The sequence below is a fragment of the Leptodactylus fuscus genome, chromosome 5, assembly GCF_031893055.1.
Source record: "Leptodactylus fuscus isolate aLepFus1 chromosome 5, aLepFus1.hap2, whole genome shotgun sequence".
NCBI classification, from domain to species: Eukaryota; Metazoa; Chordata; class Amphibia; order Anura; family Leptodactylidae; genus Leptodactylus; species Leptodactylus fuscus.
This window is the reverse complement of record NC_134269.1, coordinates 157,955,844-157,974,268: the sequence shown is the minus strand read 5'-3', so window position 1 is coordinate 157,974,268 and position 18,425 is coordinate 157,955,844. Positions and strand designations below refer to the sequence as shown.

At 40.2% G+C, this 18,425-nt stretch overlaps 1 protein-coding gene across 1 annotated transcript in view; it reads right to left on the bottom strand.

Moving 5' to 3' along the window:
- Window positions 1-18,425, bottom strand: part of ALDH1L2 (aldehyde dehydrogenase 1 family member L2) — a 34,443-nt gene extending 16,018 nt beyond the window's left edge. Inside the window, exons 1-12 of the mRNA XM_075274549.1 lie at window positions 18,246-18,425; window positions 14,917-15,061; window positions 12,703-12,937; window positions 11,361-11,526; window positions 9,970-10,071; window positions 9,128-9,217; window positions 8,888-9,022; window positions 8,402-8,527; window positions 8,150-8,241; window positions 3,675-3,819; window positions 2,881-3,000; window positions 146-273 (exon numbers count right to left, since the gene is read on the bottom strand). Of these exons, the coding sequence (XP_075130650.1) occupies window positions 146-273; window positions 2,881-3,000; window positions 3,675-3,819; window positions 8,150-8,241; window positions 8,402-8,527; window positions 8,888-9,022; window positions 9,128-9,217; window positions 9,970-10,071; window positions 11,361-11,526; window positions 12,703-12,937; window positions 14,917-15,061; window positions 18,246-18,293 (1,532 nt within the window). The 5' untranslated portion in view covers window positions 18,294-18,425. The remainder of the gene's footprint in view (window positions 1-145; window positions 274-2,880; window positions 3,001-3,674; window positions 3,820-8,149; window positions 8,242-8,401; window positions 8,528-8,887; window positions 9,023-9,127; window positions 9,218-9,969; window positions 10,072-11,360; window positions 11,527-12,702; window positions 12,938-14,916; window positions 15,062-18,245) is intronic.

The window sequence follows — 18,425 nt, the reverse complement described above, 5'->3', positions numbered from 1 at the left end:
GATGCACTGTCAATAGTCCTCCATCTTTTACAGTGCATAGGATCAGACGACCAGCGAGCAATTGTTCATCTGGCCCAAATAATTCAATTCATTATTTCATAACAGAGCAATGCACAGAACCAAAAGATATGTTGTGTATATTTACCTGTACAGTATTCTTCCCCTATCGCGAGCATTCATTTTTCCCCATTCTCCATTTTCAAAGGCTTCTTTAGCAGCTGCCACTGCCTTGTCTACATCTGCTACAGAGCAATAAGAAACTTTGCATAACACCTGTAAGCGAATAAATTGTAAACTATATTATTTATTAATCAAATTTAGCTATATCTTTCTTTTTTCTTCATGCCGCTGCTTTTGCTTTATTAGACATTGCTGCTAAATGTCTTAGGGTATGTGCTACAGATTCCTACAATGATCACACCACATGCAACATGTAATCTTGAGAGGTCCAGCTACCATATCAGAGAGCACAGCGAGAATCCAGTCAATCTGCCTAATTTCCAGATGTAGCCAATATCTGCACGTAAGATTCATAATGCCAACTCACACAGAATGGGGCACATTTATGTAGACTGGCGTTTCATGCACCATTCTTAATACAGGGCCTAACAGACACAAGGTTTATCAAGAGGCTCTGACCTCTCACTTATTCATGAGACACACTCATGTGCTAAGATGGAGGTGTAAGCCAGTTAGAAACTGGAGTAGATTTCCTGTGTTACTCACATCACACCAGAAAACTGGCATGAGTTATAATAAATATGTCAGGCCAAGAATGTGGTGAGAGAGTCTCAGAACAGGGGATGAGGCACACACATACAAGAAAAGTTCTTATGTTAAATGGGTGCCACCAGTGGCGCAACCAGGAATGGCGGGGCCCCGTGGCAAACTTTTGACATGCCACCCCCCCACACACACCGATGACCTCAACCGCCCCCCTCCTCCGCATTCCTGTGTGCTCTATTATGTCCCTTAGTGGCACCTGCACACAGTATTATGTCCTTTAGTGGCCCCTGCATACAGTATTAATTCCCTCAGTGGCCCCTGCACACAGTATTATGTCCCATAGTGGCTCCAGCACCAGTATTACTGTATGTCCCTCAGTGGCCCCTGAACACAGTATTATGTCCCTTAGTGGCCCCTGCATACAGTATTGTACCCCATAGTGGCCCCTGAACATAGTATTGTACCCCATAGTGGCCCCTGCACATAGTATTATGCTCCACTGTGGACACCCATAAATAATTATTATACTCTGGGGTCTTTTCAGACCCCAGAGTATAATAATTGGAGACCCGGGGGAATAAAAAGAATAAAAACGAAAAAAACCTACTGTTTCTTACCTGTCCCCTGCAAAGACCGCTGAGTAAAATGATAGTCTTTGTGGGGCCCGCGGTGTCACTTACCGATCCCGGCCCAGCCAGGATCAGTAAGTAAATAGGGCCCGTTACCAGCTGGAGTAACTCCAGCGGTAACGGCCTATTAAAAATAAAAAAACAACCGCAGCGGTTGCGGCCGCTTCCACTGCTACCACGGTAGTTACGCCCCTGGGTACCACAATATCAGCCATTTACTCCAATTTTCATAGATAATAATTTCCTCTCTATGGATTTTAGCTTTTTGCCCCAATTTTGAAGTTTAGCTTCAGCTTATTATATTTTGAGTCTATCTGGGGTTACATGAAGAGATTGGAACAAGCCAACATCCACAGAGCTGTGCTTAGTTCTCCAAGATGTTTAGAACAACCTCCCTGTCAAGTTCCTTCAAAAACTGTGTGCAAGTGTACGGAGAAGAACTGATGCTGTTTTGAAGGCAAAGGGAGGTCACACCAAATATTGATTTCCCTTTTGTTTAATCATGTAATTTTGCTAAGGCCTGGTTCACATTTGCGTTCGGTATTCCATTCGGGGAGTCTGCTTGGAGACTGAACGCATTGACAAGCGGTGAGCAATGAAAGCACACAGACCCCATAGACTATAATGGGGTCCGTGTGTTTTCTACGCAGTGTGCGCACGAGTCATGCAGAGACTAAAGTAGTTCTTGAAGTACTTTTCTCTCTGCATGTTTCGTACAGACACCACGCGGAAAACACACGGACCCCATTATAGTCTATGGGGTCCGTGTGCTTTCATAAGCTCTAGAGATGAGCGAACACTGTTCGGATCAGCCGATTCGAACAGCACGCTCCCATAGAAATGAATGGAAGCACCTGTGACGCTGACTTTGCCGGCAGCCGGCGTCACAGGTGCTTCCATTCATTTCTATGGGAGCGTGCTGTTCGGATTGGCTGATCCGAACAGTGTTCGCTCATCTCTAATAAGCTCACTACTTGTCAATGCATTTGGTATTCTGTTCGATTGGTCCCCTTGCGGACTCCCCGAATGGAATACAGAACGCAAATGTGAACCAGGTCTAATTTTGCTAATTGCCAAAAAAAATAACTATTAACACTACTATTTTTGAAATCTCACTTTGCAGCATTTTTTCACAGCCTTAGGGGCTGTTCACAGATTCTGCCTCAAAATCAGCTCCAAATTCTGGATGAAATCTGCCTCCTATTGTTTTCAATGGGAAGCAGTGATACACATGTCTGTTTTTTAGGACACTGAAAAAGCGTCCTACTCAATCTTCCTGCAGATTCCATGCTGATTCAGCAGCAGTACCCTTGGCACAAGACTACTATGATTAGTAACATTTAACCTGAGGTTAATATGCAGACAAACCCGCAGGTTACACAGGGACAGAATTTAGAAAGGAATCTCAAGTGGCAGTGAAATTCTTCTCTAAATTCGGTCATGTGAACCTAGAATAGAACTGCACAATACTACTTGTATGTTTAGTTCTGTGTATTAGCGTCTATAGTAAAACAATCTCACTTACTGATCCATCAGTTGGATTAATAGAGTCATATGTTTTCCCACTGTCAGAATCCATAAACTGCCCATTGATAAAACACTGGTATGGCATGTTCACCGTCATATTGTTCGCATTTATGGTCGTCTGTAGATGAAAAGAATGGATAGACAGTCAGGCAATTTATTAATATACACATGTGACTTTAAGAGGCGGCTTTATTAAGCATTTAGTTCAGAAAGGTCATTTACCTTAAATTAACCCTACTCGTGTTTCAGGTTTCAACACAAACAGCCCTAGGAGGCGGCAGGTGGCCAAGGGCAGGGCAGGCTGCTCCGTTCACACCACAAGTGCGCTCTTATCTAGCAGACTGCTTCTTCAAAAATGCTTTCAACTTCATTTACCAACTTCAATTATATACATTTTTTTAATAGATAAGAATGATAGCTCTTTAGCACTTATCCTTGTAAGTTAATGAAAATAACAGTTTTCAGGGTGGTTGAGGAGAAGGTATAATCTACTTCCAAGAAACAAGCCTTATGCAATGTATCCAGGCAGAAAAGCTATTATCCACACCACACACCGCCACAAAGGCGCTGCCCATATTACACAGATACAATACCAGCTAATATGAGAGGGGATTGTCCAAACTGAACTGCAACTTTAAATTTATCTACTGGTGCCAAAGACGGACAAGGTCCAATACAAGTCAGAGGATCGGTATGTTGTACAGGTTTTGCAACATTTGGAGATATCTGATATTAAAATGGCCATGGATTCTGTGACCCAAATTTATATCATACAATAGAATTAAGACTTACATAATCTATAACCATTTCTTCTTTATCTTCTCCCCTGAATTTCCTCACTACCATCTGTATAAAGTCTTGGAAAGTGGTGGCCATGTAGACATCTTCATTCTGTAACTCTAACCCAGCACATTTCTGTTTGATCTCTTCCACTAACCTGTGCGCAAAAGAAAACATGTAACTGATGTATGTGTTGAACCAGATATTTCAGGCAGTTTGTATGGCAGAGAAGGGTTTCTCTGCACTGGGCTAATACGATTAAGGTCATTAGAAGTCAACCTAGAGAACTTCTTAGGGCTAGTTCACACGTGGGCAAAGAGGCTGATTTTGACAGCAGATTTTGCCTCAAAATCTGCCTCCATACAATGGTGGTCTATTGAGACTGCTAGCTTTTTTTTTCTGCTAGCATTTTTTTTGCTAGCAGAAAAAAGAAGCGACATTCTGCCTGAGGAAAGCAATAGAAGTGAATGGGTGGTGAAAAACGCCTAGCATTTTTTTTGCAAAAAACTGCGACTGAAAACACCTAGCGTTTTTTTTTTTTTTTACAGTCCATTCACTTTAGGGGAGGAGAAAACCGCCTGGCGTTTTCTGAAGCAGTTTTTACCAAAAACCGCTCCAGAAAACGCCTCAAGGTCAAAAAACGCTTCCTAATTAGGAATTAATTTATTCAGGACCAAAATAAGCCAGGTGGTTATTACGTGTGAACTAGCCTAGAGTGTGTATTGGGTGTTGCTTGACAACAAACCTGATGGGGCTATAGTCCCCAGGCTGCCAATGCTTTCACTCCTCAGTAAGTGAGACACCTATTCATGTCAAGTGTCCACGCGGCTTGCTGATCCCGCATGGCCAGAAATGAGATACAGCTCAGAGGAATCAGGGTCATTTACTGAGAAGTGTAAAGATCGGCAGCTCAAGACTGAGTGCGGCTACGACACCACAGTTAGGGTACTGCTATTCATCTACATCTCTTGAAACCACACAGGTCTTTTGCATTTTTGATCAGTGTTAGTCATTTTCATTGGTATAGAAAAACAGCACATGAGTTAATGCAAGCAAAAACAGAATGTTTAATAAGCACCAATAGACTGGGTTCATATGATTTTTTTTTACTTAAACTGGTTATCCAATAAAGCGAAAACAGGAGGACCTTCCTATGTCCCCCTACACATTTAGCTTGACCGCTGCCAGGCTGAATGTGGCCGTGACCGGTCCTGGATGGCTCTCCAATTCACTTTAATGGGAGCGCCAGAGACAACCAAAGTTCAGCACTCAGTTATCTCCAATGCTCCCATTGAAATGAATGGGAGCGCCGACCACCATTGCTCACAGCCACGTTCAGTTTTCTCTTCGTAAGATTTAAGAGCTCTTTAAGAGCTTCATGTCATTTTTAATTGCAGTTGTGAGTATCACAAATTACTATGCTGGTAAAACAAATGTTTTTAATTAAATGCTGCTAGAACACAAATGAATTTCAAAGTAACACGTAGTATTCATGGCCGCAATTAGAAACTGCATACATAAGGGCTAGTTCACACGGGGCAAGAGGGGGCAGATTTTGGCACGGAATCCTCCTCAAAATCCGCCCCCCCACAATAGAGGTCTATGTAGTTTGCTAGCGAGCTGCCCTTTCTTCAGGCGGATTCCCCGGCTGATTCATTTGGGCCAAATCTGGAGCGGAACGTTGCGACAGGATGCCGTGCACTGCACTGCAGCCGCGATGGAATGTGCACAGTGGAATCCCCGTGTGAACTAGCCCTAAGTAAAATAGCACTGAGTAAGCAAAACCTTAATGTTTAGGTTTGTGCAGGCAGTTTTTGAAGCCTAAACCAGGTAAGGTATGAATGCCAGGTTCCTCAATTCTCTCCTGGTTTGACCTGGTTGCAAAAACTACATGCAAAAACCTGAATGTGTGAATTAACCCGCGGCAGAAGGGCACACGTTCAGATTTTGATGCCAAAACCAGGTGTGGAAGATAAAGGGCGAGTATCTAAATGACATTTGGTACTTTTTGCATGTTTAATTAATTCCTGGTCTTCTCTTTAAAAACTGCATTTAAAAATTTGAACATGTGTCCATGTGTCTCTCTCAAAGTCTGACGCTCTGAGATGCAAGAGATCTGCTATAAGCAAACTCTAGATGTTTTGAGGGTGCTGGGCAGAAGTCCTAGCACCAGAACAACAACTAGGGAGCTGTTGTTTATAGTTAGTGGCTGGAAAACTCAGGGTATACAGTGGTAACTCAAACACCCCTATTTTTACACAGTCAAGTCTAACCCTTCCTGACATACCTGCTATCTCCCAAGACATCCCCTTTTTTCTCAGTCACACAGTTTATATTGCTGCTGATAAACTTTGTTACTTGCTCTGTTTAAGACCTGTATATTTGTTTTAGGGGTGTGATATATTAAACTATACAGAATTCCAAGGGAAGTGATTATTGGTGCACGCTTGGTAGGGGCGTCTGTCACCTGATTGATGGATGTGTAGAGGTCTATTGGTTCTATGATCACACCCCAGTATGCAAAGACCAGGAAAACATCAGCAGACAGAAGCAGAAGTTACCGGTGGTTGCAGGTGTGTATGGAAGAGTTAAACTTCACTATTTAATAATAGGGTGGCTGGACTGATTTTGTCCAACCCCTGAAGCTTTGTTCTGTGCTGTGTATTTACTTGCCATATGTGAAGATAATAAAGCTGGTTGAGTTTCAAGCTTAATCCGCTGTATTAAAGTGAACAATTGCATGTGTGTCAATCATCTTATCTCAGAGATGGTGATCCTTTGAGTCAACTTGTCCACATAATGAGTGTTACAATGATCAGCAAAAAGTTTTAGGGTGGGTTCACACGGTGTATTTTGGTCAGGATTTTGAGGCCATATCCTCCTCAAAATTCTGACCAAAAAGACGGCTCTTATTGAAATCAATGGGAGCCGGTCATCATGTCTCACTCCATCCACCAACATCAAGTTTCACCACGGACTGTCCAGGAGTTGGCAGATGCTTTAGTCCAGGTCTGGGAGGAGATCCCTCAGGAGACCTTCCACAACCTCATCAGGAGCATGCCCAGGCATTGTAGGGAGGTCATACAGGCACGTGGAGGCCACACACACTACTGAACCTCATTTTGACATGTTTTAAAGACATTACATCAAAGTTGGATCAACCTATAGTGTGTTTTTCCTCTTTAATTTTGGGGGTGACTCCAAATCCAGGCCTCCATTGGTTAATAAATTCGATTTCCATTGATGATTTTTGTGAGATTTTGTTGTCATCACATTCAACTTTGTACAGAACAAAGTATTCAATGAGAATGTTTCATTCATTCAGATCTAAGATGTGTTATTTGAGTGTTCTCTTTATTTTTTTGAGCAGTGTACATAAATACAATAGTGTTGGACTTGCAATGAGTTTTAACATGGGTGTTAAATTGGTGACATAGTGTGGCATACATCAATCATAGGCTCACATCATAAAAAGTAGACTATGCTTTTCTATACTTTCTTTTCCAACATACACACAAATGTAAGACAAAATCATCATGTGAGCAGCCCCATACGAGTGACTGATACTAGTACTCCAGTAACAGTCAATCTGGTAGAGAATAAGAATATGGGTAAGTGCATGCACATTTGATACCATAATTCACACATACTTTTCACATCCTATTAAGCATTTTAATGTAAGTCTTAACATAACTTTATTTGATGATATACAAATATATGTTTATTTGATTGACTAATACTAATACTTTAATACTACTCATATTTCTAGAAGAAAATGTAATATTCATAGGTTCTAGATTGCCCAAGCACGCATGTTAATTGTCATAGGGAGAGCGGAATAAGAAGCTGTCTGAACTTTCTTACATTATTTCTCTCTCTGATACTTTTTGCCATTGACAGCATACATTGAAGGAAAGTCCAGTAAACCATATAAACATTACATGGATTGCTGGCAAGATCAAGTAAGGCTAAGTTCACATTCCTGATATTACAGTCCCTTGCTCTGATCTGCCACAAGATGACACTAACAGGCTTAAATGGAGGTGGAATGAGGAGGCTTCGTCTGCATCCACATTAATGTAAAAAAATGGCGGAAGCTTTCATCTGTTATGTTTGTTCACTTTATAGACAGAAGAACATATCCAGCATGCATCATGTGATGTATAAGAGCAATGGACTGTAATAATGGGAATGTGAACTAGGTCTTAGATCTGCAGTAAATGATTAAATGTGTTTAAAGCTTATAAGTAATGATCTGTCCTCAGACTTTGCAGTGTATGAAGCCATATGCTTTTAGCTCTGTACACTGAGCTGAAAACAGCTGATCGGTATGGAGTGTAGATGTCAGACCTCCCACCAATCTTAAATTAATGACCTATCCTAAGAATAGCTCATTGTCAATCTTGGGCAAATCCTTTAACGTAGTAAACATTAAACTCATATGCATTTGACTTGCACATCCGGTCGTTTCTTACTATATCACTGACCTGACAACATCCATAGAAGCAGCTCCAGATTTGAAAAAGTCTGTAGTATCTTCAATCACAGCAACATTGCTTAGAATCCCCTTCCAAATTTCCTAGGTAAATAAATGAGACACATTATGTACTGTATGACTGACTAATGCAGTATCCAGTAGGAGAAAGGATTTACAAGCCTAGATCTTGTCCCTTATTCATCAGTCATGTTACATTCTCTTTATCAGCCTATGTATTGTATAGTCCTGCATTAAACCTTACCTTGATATGTGATGCAATGGCCTTTTCCTCCTCTGTTAATTCCAAAACTGTAGTATCGCCCATTGAAAAGTAATTGGACGCAGGAATCATTTTTCCATCTTCAAATTGAAGATTTCTTACTATTAACTGTAATACATAAAGCATATTAAAAAAGCACCTTGCAATAGCCCCCTAGATATCCCAGGCCATCTTCATCTACAAATTCTATTGTGTTGTAAGGAAACCAATGAAACTTCCTCAGACACAGCTTGCCAAGCTCGGAGTTTGTATATATTGTCTATTAGAGATTTTTAACAACTCCTAAAGTAACATGTACCCCGATCCACAGGACAAAGTCTGACAACATGCTTGGAGATGAAGTTCTGCCAGACCTAGAGAGTTACAGGCTTGAGATGTAGCGTATGTATATACCATATATGTCAACACTATTCTCATTTGACATTTGGGTGCGTTGGAATTACACTTGGTTTCAACCACTCAACTCACCATTTTGTCATCTTTTCCAAAAAGAACGAGTCCATTTTTTGTGACAAGTCCTGATCTAGAGGCTCCTTCAATATGCAATGGTTCACCTGAGGGCACTGCACCCTCCAGCAAAGAAGATCCATATAGTGTTACTATCTGGTAAAACATTGTTAAAAAAATAATAAAGTACATCTGTCTTGTCTTGATTCTGAAGGACAAAGTATCAGCAGTTTTGAAGACTTTTTTTCTTACTTTACATACCTGATCATTTATGACCGTCCACGCTCCGGGCACTTTATCATGTCCTCGAATCCAATTGTGTATTGCCTGAGCAGAGTTGTCCCAACATATCTAGCCAATTTAGTGAAAAAGAAAGTGATATTAGTAGACGAGGCTTCAGCGATAGATTATATTTCAGCTGAAACTAACAGAAATGATTGCTCAGGAAGGGTGTGTGCTAGAGAAAAAAAAAAAATCGGTGGAGCGGCGCATACTGAAGGATGCAATGGATTTAGTGGAGATGGTAAATGGTTCTCTTTAAGAAAGTTGTGTGTACTTTAAGGGCTGATCTGGGTTAAAACTTTAATGTCCCACAAATGGAGATATAGGGTGGTACTTTCAATTCTGTGCAACTATGCTATAAAGATGTGCAATAATTAGCTCATTAGGTAATGTGGGATACTCTTCATCAGTATCCCGTATGGTTCCAGAGGACTACCTTATGTTAGATAAAAACTATACTGTCCTACAGTCATATAGAATAGACTCAACGCAGGTGAGTTTTGCTCCAAAATTACATAAAGAAGGGCTTGCTTGTCACATTGCAAACACTATTCCATTATTGCATAAAGCATTGCTTTGGGGCATTTATATAAAAACTGATCAATCATAACCCGGCTTCTTACACACTTTATCCTTATTGACCTATTTTGTTTAAATTCTCTCATAGTTCTCTCCTAATAATATAATATTTAGGCCATTTTCTATATTTATCCATAATTTACATCTACATATTATTATTACTATTCTATTGTTACTGTTATTGTATAACCTTGTTTCAAACTTCCTTAAAAACCACTGTTAAAAACAAAAAACCTTTTTACCTTAGCATTTTCCTTCTTTTGAATTCCTTCATAAGTAGCTCCATCTTCTGGTTGGTCTATACGAGGCGCTTTTCCATCAGCAATCAACTGAACGGCTTCCACCTAACCAGCCCAAGAAAAAAAAATCTAAGCACACAAACCTGACACATTCCATGTAGACTGTTTCAAATTGTGCTGCTTTGTCTACATATTTTGTAACTCTCTTTAATACAATTGTAATGTTTTTCCAGACAATGCTGATCATTTACATTACATTTACTTTATATATAGTAAACACTGTATACATCAATAAATAGTTAGCTCACAAGAACATGGCAAGGCAGACAAGGTATCCATCTAGGACCTGCTTGCCTCTCTTGTCTAGAGGAAGGCACACAATAATGCCATTAAATCTATGACATATCCTGTACGTTTCACACTAGTGTTGGGGTTTCTGTTCTTCGAGTCCGCTTGGGGACCCGAAAAATGGAAACCTAATCCACTTATTAAGGGGTTACCCGTGGAAACCCATAGTCTATAATGAGGTTTACCAAATATCCACCCAGAAAATGTAGAGAGAAGAATCCTGCTTGTTTCTTTCTCATCTGGTGGATGTAGGCTAGCTGCCGTACACTGCACACAGTAAGTAGAGGAGAAACTGCTCTTACTAACTGTCTTACTCAGAAACAGCCCCAGAACCATGCAGGACACCTATAGTAAAGTGCTAATTTGTTTTTAAATGCTTTCTATTCAGCTTTAACGGCAGGTTATGACTACCGTATTTTTCTTTATATCCTGCTCTTCCTGTTCTCTCCTCATCCTCCCCTCTCCATATACTTCTATAGATATGAGTTGTCTGAGTCATGTGACATGCAGTCCCTCTGAAGACAGATAGGAAAGTGATTTTCACAGTGAAAGTTATTTTATCAGAGGAAGGGAGGACAGGAAAAACAGGCTGATGGCACCAGAAAGAGGGATTTCTCTCTGATATTTATTACAATGTTTCTTACAATTACCATTTATCTAAAGTTTGTTGAAATAATCACGCCTATTTAATCTTGATCAACAAAGGTACTCACTCAAGACACATTATCCAAAAGATGCCAATGGCATGTTCTATTGGCCTTATCTACTGGATAAGCTGTATCTGTCACAGGATGGAATAGAGCAATATACTCCACTCTTTCAAACAGAATTATTCAGAACAAGCCAGTAGCCAATTGTTTCCTATGGGCGATGGATGCTACTATTAACTTTCCCAAAGCTTACATTAAACATGTAAAAAGAGCTCAATAGGCTCTCATGAGAGCACCACGGCTTGCACCCATAGCAGAACAACCAGACTTAAAGAAAGATACAAAGTTTTAGCCAACAATGAAAATATAGTATTAAGAATCAAGAAAGTCTCTCACCATGGCTTTGACTCCTTCTGGAAAGAGAAACCGGTTGTATAAAGAATCTACAGTATCGCTGGGCTCAACGTCACAAACTCTCTGGAGTAGAATTGGCCCTGTATCTAATCCATCATCGGCCCAAAAAACTGAAAAGCCCGCTTTTTTATCTCCATGAATTAAGGTCCTGTGAATTAGGATAAGATAAGTACATTAGGATAATCTCTCCCATGGGAAAAATTATGAACTGACCTGTTAAAAAAAACCATAACACTAAACCTATAAAATGCATACAAAAAAGAATCTCCCAGTTCTTCCTCCATTAATCTTATGTTTTTCCTTGATTTCTATTTCACCTCATATTACAGATAATACTGAGAAGTATACAAAAAAATCTACTCTGGGTATCCCAGGTGCTCAGTCATGTCTCCTCCTATTTACAGTCATGTGTCTGTAAGGGGGCGTTCACACTTGTGCCTGTGTCCGCCCGCCGGGTCTCCATCCTATTCCCCAGAGAAACTGGATAGGGGACAGCTTGCTGGCTGCAACTTTTAAAACCCATTCATTTGAATGGATTTTAAAAGCAAACTAACAGTGTCCTTATGCAGCCTTTCTGCGAGAAACTGTTTTCGTTTTTTTTGGCCAGACACAAAGTTCTGTATGTCCGACTTTGTCTCTGGCCCGAAAAAAAAATGGTTCCACACAGAGAGGCCTCATAAGGACACCGGTTGAATGAATGGGTTTTAAAACTGACCACTGGGAAGCCATCCGCTATGCAGTTTTTCTGGGGAATAGGACTGAGACCCGGTGGGCAGACACACGGGCGCAAGTGTGAACGCCTCCTAATACAAGTGGCTGCTATAGGAGCCTCCCTGCTGTGCCTTGTCTGCAGGACAAAATACTCATTGAACACTGCCCTTAGTCAAACCCCATGCCATTGACTGTGGCCAAAGATGGAGTAACCCAAAAGGAGATGAACACCTTTGTTCTCTGCAGGATTTATATACTGTTTGTGTCAGGATCATGAAGAACATTCTTCCGACTGACAGTGAAAGTTAATATAAGACTTTTAGCTGTCATTTCTGGGTTTAGTATTTCATTAAATGATCTGATCAATGGCAAAACAAACAATAAAAATACCATATTGTGACTGACCATTAGTTCTAGGTAAAAGAACATACAACCTAATCTGATGGATACAAATGAAACACCCCACAATGCATAAGACCTACATACTGGAATTAATGGAACATAGTGTCCTATAGGAATGATTATTTTGCAAATTTTATATATAAAGTACTTTTCTTTTGTGATATTTCCAGAATTTTTGTTCATTTTAATATTTTAACTAAAACAGGCTCACCAATTGATAGCTGAGGCTCCTCTGTGACGAGGCAAGATGGACGGGTGATAAATGATAGATCCATGTTTAGGATTATCAATGACATCCATGGGTATAAACTGGGAGCAAAAAGGTAGGACATTGAGCTCGGCTCCCACAGACTTGTAGGCCTCTACTACCTCTGGAAGAGATTTTCCTTTTAGTCTCCAGCGGGGGAACTTAAACACTGGAGTACCATCCTTTTCTGCTGCCACCGCTGGAACAGAGATAGAAAATAGCAGTGACCTGTTACTGTCAGATGCAAAGGAGAAAACAGGCAACACATGGGAAAAAAAAAGTAGACTGTCGTCCATATCATTTTTTATGTGTTATATCATTTTTTAGTGCAAAACATATTAAGCCATGGACGAGTTATATTACAAGTTATTATAGATACAGAAAAGTAATTCAAGCTGGCCACAAATGTAATGATTTGACCCAAGTGGACCAGTGTTTCAACTTTTTTTTGTTCAGATCATGGAAAAATATTACATTCATGTCCCTTGTACACAGTTCTATTTTAGGTGATATCTTATGTCAAAGAGTCTCTTCTCTGGTGGCCTAGGTTAGTGTAGATTAGTGGAGAAGTTAATAACTAATATTCAGCAATAAACTCAGCTGTCTTGGCTCCAGTCGGGTTTCCTGTGCCCTGTCTCTCATGTGATTCTTAAAAATACTTGCTTTCTGGCCTCGTTATACTATTGTTTTGTTTATTGGTAATTTGTTTATAAATAAAGAATTTATAATAAATAAAGAAATAAATACTTGCTTTCTGCACTCAGCTTTCCATATAAATAAGGACAGGAGAGGACTCCTGTGAATGAAAAGCTGCATAGTCCTCCCTGCTCAGATTGCTTTGGCAGATATGAACCTGGCACCTCACATCAAAATAAAGGACTCAAAGTTTTCCTCTTCCTGAATAGTGTTTCTCGGATAAAAATTTTGCTGGTAGAGGCCTTCCCATCCCAGCTCTGGACCCTATTCCAGGAGATAGAGAGACACTCTTAGAGTATGTTCACACAGCAGAAAATTAGGAGGAATTCTTCTTCATTTTCTGCAGGCCATATATTTTCCTGTGCTCTAGCTGTGACGGGATGACGATGCAGGGCACTGTCATTCCTTCCCGGCTTTCTACTGCTGTTTAGGGCCAGATGAATGGCCTCCCTCTGAAAACAATAGGAGGCCGATTCAGCTGTGTGAACATACCCATCTGTATATTTCAGGGCAGCAGCCAGCTTCCAGTATTATTAGGCAGACTTAGTTCAGGGGACCTCGTACCCGGACTATATGCCTAGGGGGGCCTCTTCGAGAAAGCACCAGCTGATTAGCATATAATTTGGCCTGATTCCTAGGCTGCCTATGTGCTATCATATGAGGGTCCAGATCTGCTATATCATAGGGCATAGGTCTCCTCTGGTAGTTTTTAGCATTTTTGGTTGACTCTGACACTTTTCTTTTGAGCACATATTATATTTATGTTTTATCGGCTAATTTAATACAAGTTAGGTTTTTATTATTTTTGAGTCCTTTGATTTTGGGACCTATGATTCTATTCTGTGATTTTTTTTTTAGCCTTACACTTCAAAATAGACAGCCATATGCACGGTACCCCGCCTCTACTGGATGGGATAGTATTGCCATATAACCATCAGTGGAGCCCCATTTTTCTCAGAATTAGGGTCCTAGAGGGAAAATTTTAATTATGATACAGGTCTCAATTCCTCAGCATAAATACTACTTAAAGGGTCTCCAAAATAAATAGATATGGGTAAAGGCTGTATATATATATATATGTGTGTGTATGTGCGTATGTGTGTGTGTGTGTGTGTGTGTGTGTGTGTGTGTGTGTGTGTGTGTGTATGTATAGATAGTTATTTTGGCATGGAGCGTGTTGGTGGAGGTTCCTAGGGTTCCTAAGGCCATAGAGACTGTGTGAATTTTAACCCTTATGCCCTTAGCCAACGACAGCTATCCATCCTGATACCAATTGTATAGAATTTCTGCTCAAAAGATATAGTATATAAATTATATGTAAAGGTAACTTACAAATAAATAATGTCTTTGGAAGGATCAAAAATGAAACAAAAGCCTGTGGTCAGTTATAGAGATGCCAAGAGCTGAATTACATTGACTCACAGCACAATATGGATATATTACAGAAACAAATATCCAGACAACTGCGACTACAACACTTACCAAGAGGATCTGCCTTCCCATCCTTGTCTGGAACTGTGAAAACTCCCACCACTTTATGACCTTCCTTGCGTAGATTGCTGTAAACTTCCTGACCAAAGACGCTCTGACCAATAAGTGCTAATCGGAGCTTATTCTGATAGTAAACCTGTAATATACATTGACACAATTTCTCATTACAGACATTCCTGAAATTACAATGTTACAGGCAATGGTTTGCTATAAGAAGCACTAAGTAATATAAAAACTATAGAAGAATGAATGATAGAGACAAAATGACAATGGTTACAATCATAAATGCAGGAATTTTCTATGATCTGACACTTGTCAGAAACCCAGTCATGATTTCCTTATTGTGGCCGGATTATCTTCTCATACATGTAGTGTCCCGGCCTGATAACCTGCCCACAATAAGGAAATCACGGCTATGTTTCTGACAAGTCTCTGACCAAAGAAAGTTCCTGCATTGATGGTCATATGAATTGGCAACCAAGCAAGTCAAAAGACTGTCACCACTAGGATGGAGATAATTTATACCCAATACAATAATAAAATGCCCATATATAACCTCTCATAATCCCTTATTTACACCTATGTATTTAAAGACATATATTACTCCTGCATTTTAACACCCCATACCAGTATTTCCAGAGTAAAATCACCCTGAGCAAAAGTCTGAAATTCAGTAACAGGAATTTACTAAAGTGTGTGAATGTTCAAAGAAAACAAAACCTGTACCATCCAGGTGAGTTGAGAAGTTGACCACTGAAATATGCACAATGGGGGAAATTTATCAATTCATTGACACCAGTCTTTTTTTTTTTTTTTTTTTTTTTTTTTTTTTTATTGTGCCAAACGTGGGCCACAATCTCCGTTCTGGGCCTTGCTTGCCCAACAAAATTACTACAAATGACACCAATTTTCTTTTCTTTTTTTTTTTTGTAGATTGTGAGCCCCACATAGAGCTCACATGTACATTTTCCCCCTATCAGTATGTCTTTGGAATATGGGATGGAAATCCAAACAAACACGGGGAGAACATACAAACTCCTTGCAGATGTTTTTTTTTGCCCTTGGTGGGATTTGAACACCAGGACTCCAGCGCTGCAAGGCTGCAGTGCTAACCACCGTGTGGCCCCTCAGAATCACACCATATTTCTGGTGTGAGTTATAATGGACCAGTTCCTTACTAGTGTAGATCGCCATTCAGGTACACTGCCGTACCACTGATTTCTAAAGAACCCAGAGCCTCTTCATAAATCAGTTGTGCCCTACGCCAGTCATATGAAATGCTAGTCTTAATGAATCTACTCTATTAGCTTTAATTTTCAGTGACAACTATTTTTTAGCCTTTTCAAACTTACGGGCACATCCATGTATGAGCAAGTCATACTGGTATCGTACTGTCACCTGATGCCATCACATATAATGCCTTATCAGAACTTGAATAGCAAATACTTGAAATCATTTAAAAATACTGCCTCCTACCTTTCATATTAAGACAGTACATGGCTCCGACCACAGTCTAGGTAAACCACTTACAAAGAAAGCTACAAGTCGTTACAATGTTGCTATTGTTGGCATTTAGTGATTGTCTGGGAATGCGTGTTTTACTGACACAATACTATCTAGGGCGCACCTGAGACAAAGCGCTTACATAACAACTCTATCAATTACCACAGACTACAGCAAATCTAGATATGGGGGGAATCTGTTTTTCTAACACAATGGTCTAAATTATCAAATTTAGGCACATACTGAAAGGATTATTCAGGCAACCCCCATCGATCACAAGAACTGAGGTGGAGCATCAAGTCAGAAATGTGCACCGCCACTAGAGGAGCTTATGACCGCATTGTTTGATTTATAGGTTATAGGCAATATGATGTACAGAATGGCTACAAATTTAGGGAAACACACATATATATATATATATATATCACTTGTAGACATCTCCTAATTCTAATACCTCAGTGCTGGTGCAATGTTGTAAGCTTTTAGTCAGCAGGTGGTAAAGAACATTCTATCCGTTGGAGAAAAGTCACATGTATGGTCTAACCTACTTCTATAGCCATTTGGTAACATTCCTAGGTAAAGTATATTCAGAATGCTATGACCTATCCTGCTTCTATACTATATGGTAATATATAGGCATTTGGTAACATTCCTAGGTAAAGTATATTAAGTCAGAATGCTAGGACCTACCCTACTATACTATAGAATATATAGGCATTTGGTAGCATTGCCTATAGCCTGTATACAGTATGCAGTTACACTACAGCACCTTCTAAGATCTGGTTTGTGGCGGCTGCAGATAACCAACATGTTAACTTTTAAAAATGTCTTAGTTGAACGGTGCAGGGGGTTTGGTGCTGTGCAATTAAGAGGGCACCTTGTACCATCTGTCACATGTTCACAATGGCACTATTCTAGCTTCATACTCTTCAGTTGGACCAGACTCTGGCACAACAAGAGTAAATAGTGTGACTGCATACTCTTGCCCAAAAAGTTTTCTGATGACACAGCGATTACCCATGTCGCTTCATAAGATTTGCCAAAGCTCAAATTCCATTTAAATCAATATATTTTTTCAATACAAACAGAAGGAGAAACACGAGAAATTCCAGTGTGAACGTGGCTGAAAGCCTCCTAGCTGTGATATGTTGTATTCTATTGTTTATAGCCAGCACAGTGACATCTATGTCCAGACTGCAGAGACATACACAACATTGTGGTTTCTAGGCAGCTCCATAGTCAGTGGTGCCTGGTAAGCAGTGTGCTGCTCGTGTCTGCAGGCAGCTGTCTTCCCCAGCAGCAGCAGCTTTCTGTACACAGTGGGTTATTGCATATGGACAGATATGTGTGATTGCATGTGGACACATATATGTGATTGCATGTGGACACATATATGTTATTGCATATGGACAGATATATATGATTGCATGTGGACAGATACATAACAGATATATGTTATTGCATGTGGATAAATATATGTGATTGCATGTGGACAGATATATGACAGATATATGTGATTGCATGTGGACAGATATATGTGATTGCATGTGGACAGATATATGACAGATATATGTGATAGCATGTGGACAGATATATGTGATTGCATGTGGACAGATATATGTGATTGCATGTGGACAGATATATGTGATTGCATGTGGACAGATATATGACAGATATATGTAATTTTCTATAGTCCCATGTTGTACAAGCCTTCTCTGAGCCACATGGCACAGACCTCCTTAGCAGATGGGGTTATATTTAGCCTAGTGCCTTAGTGCCAAGGTACGGTCATGCCAGGCTAGTGCCAGGTTACTCACAGTTGCGGTGGAGAACTTCCTGCAGACCTGATTCGCAGCCCACAGCATTTTTACAGAAGTGACCACAACACAGGGACAGCCAAGGGTACAGCCTGATAGATCAGGAGCTGGAACAATCAGCAACTACTGATAGAAGAGCTTGGCACCAGGACCAGTTCCAGATAGACCCCGCCTACTCCA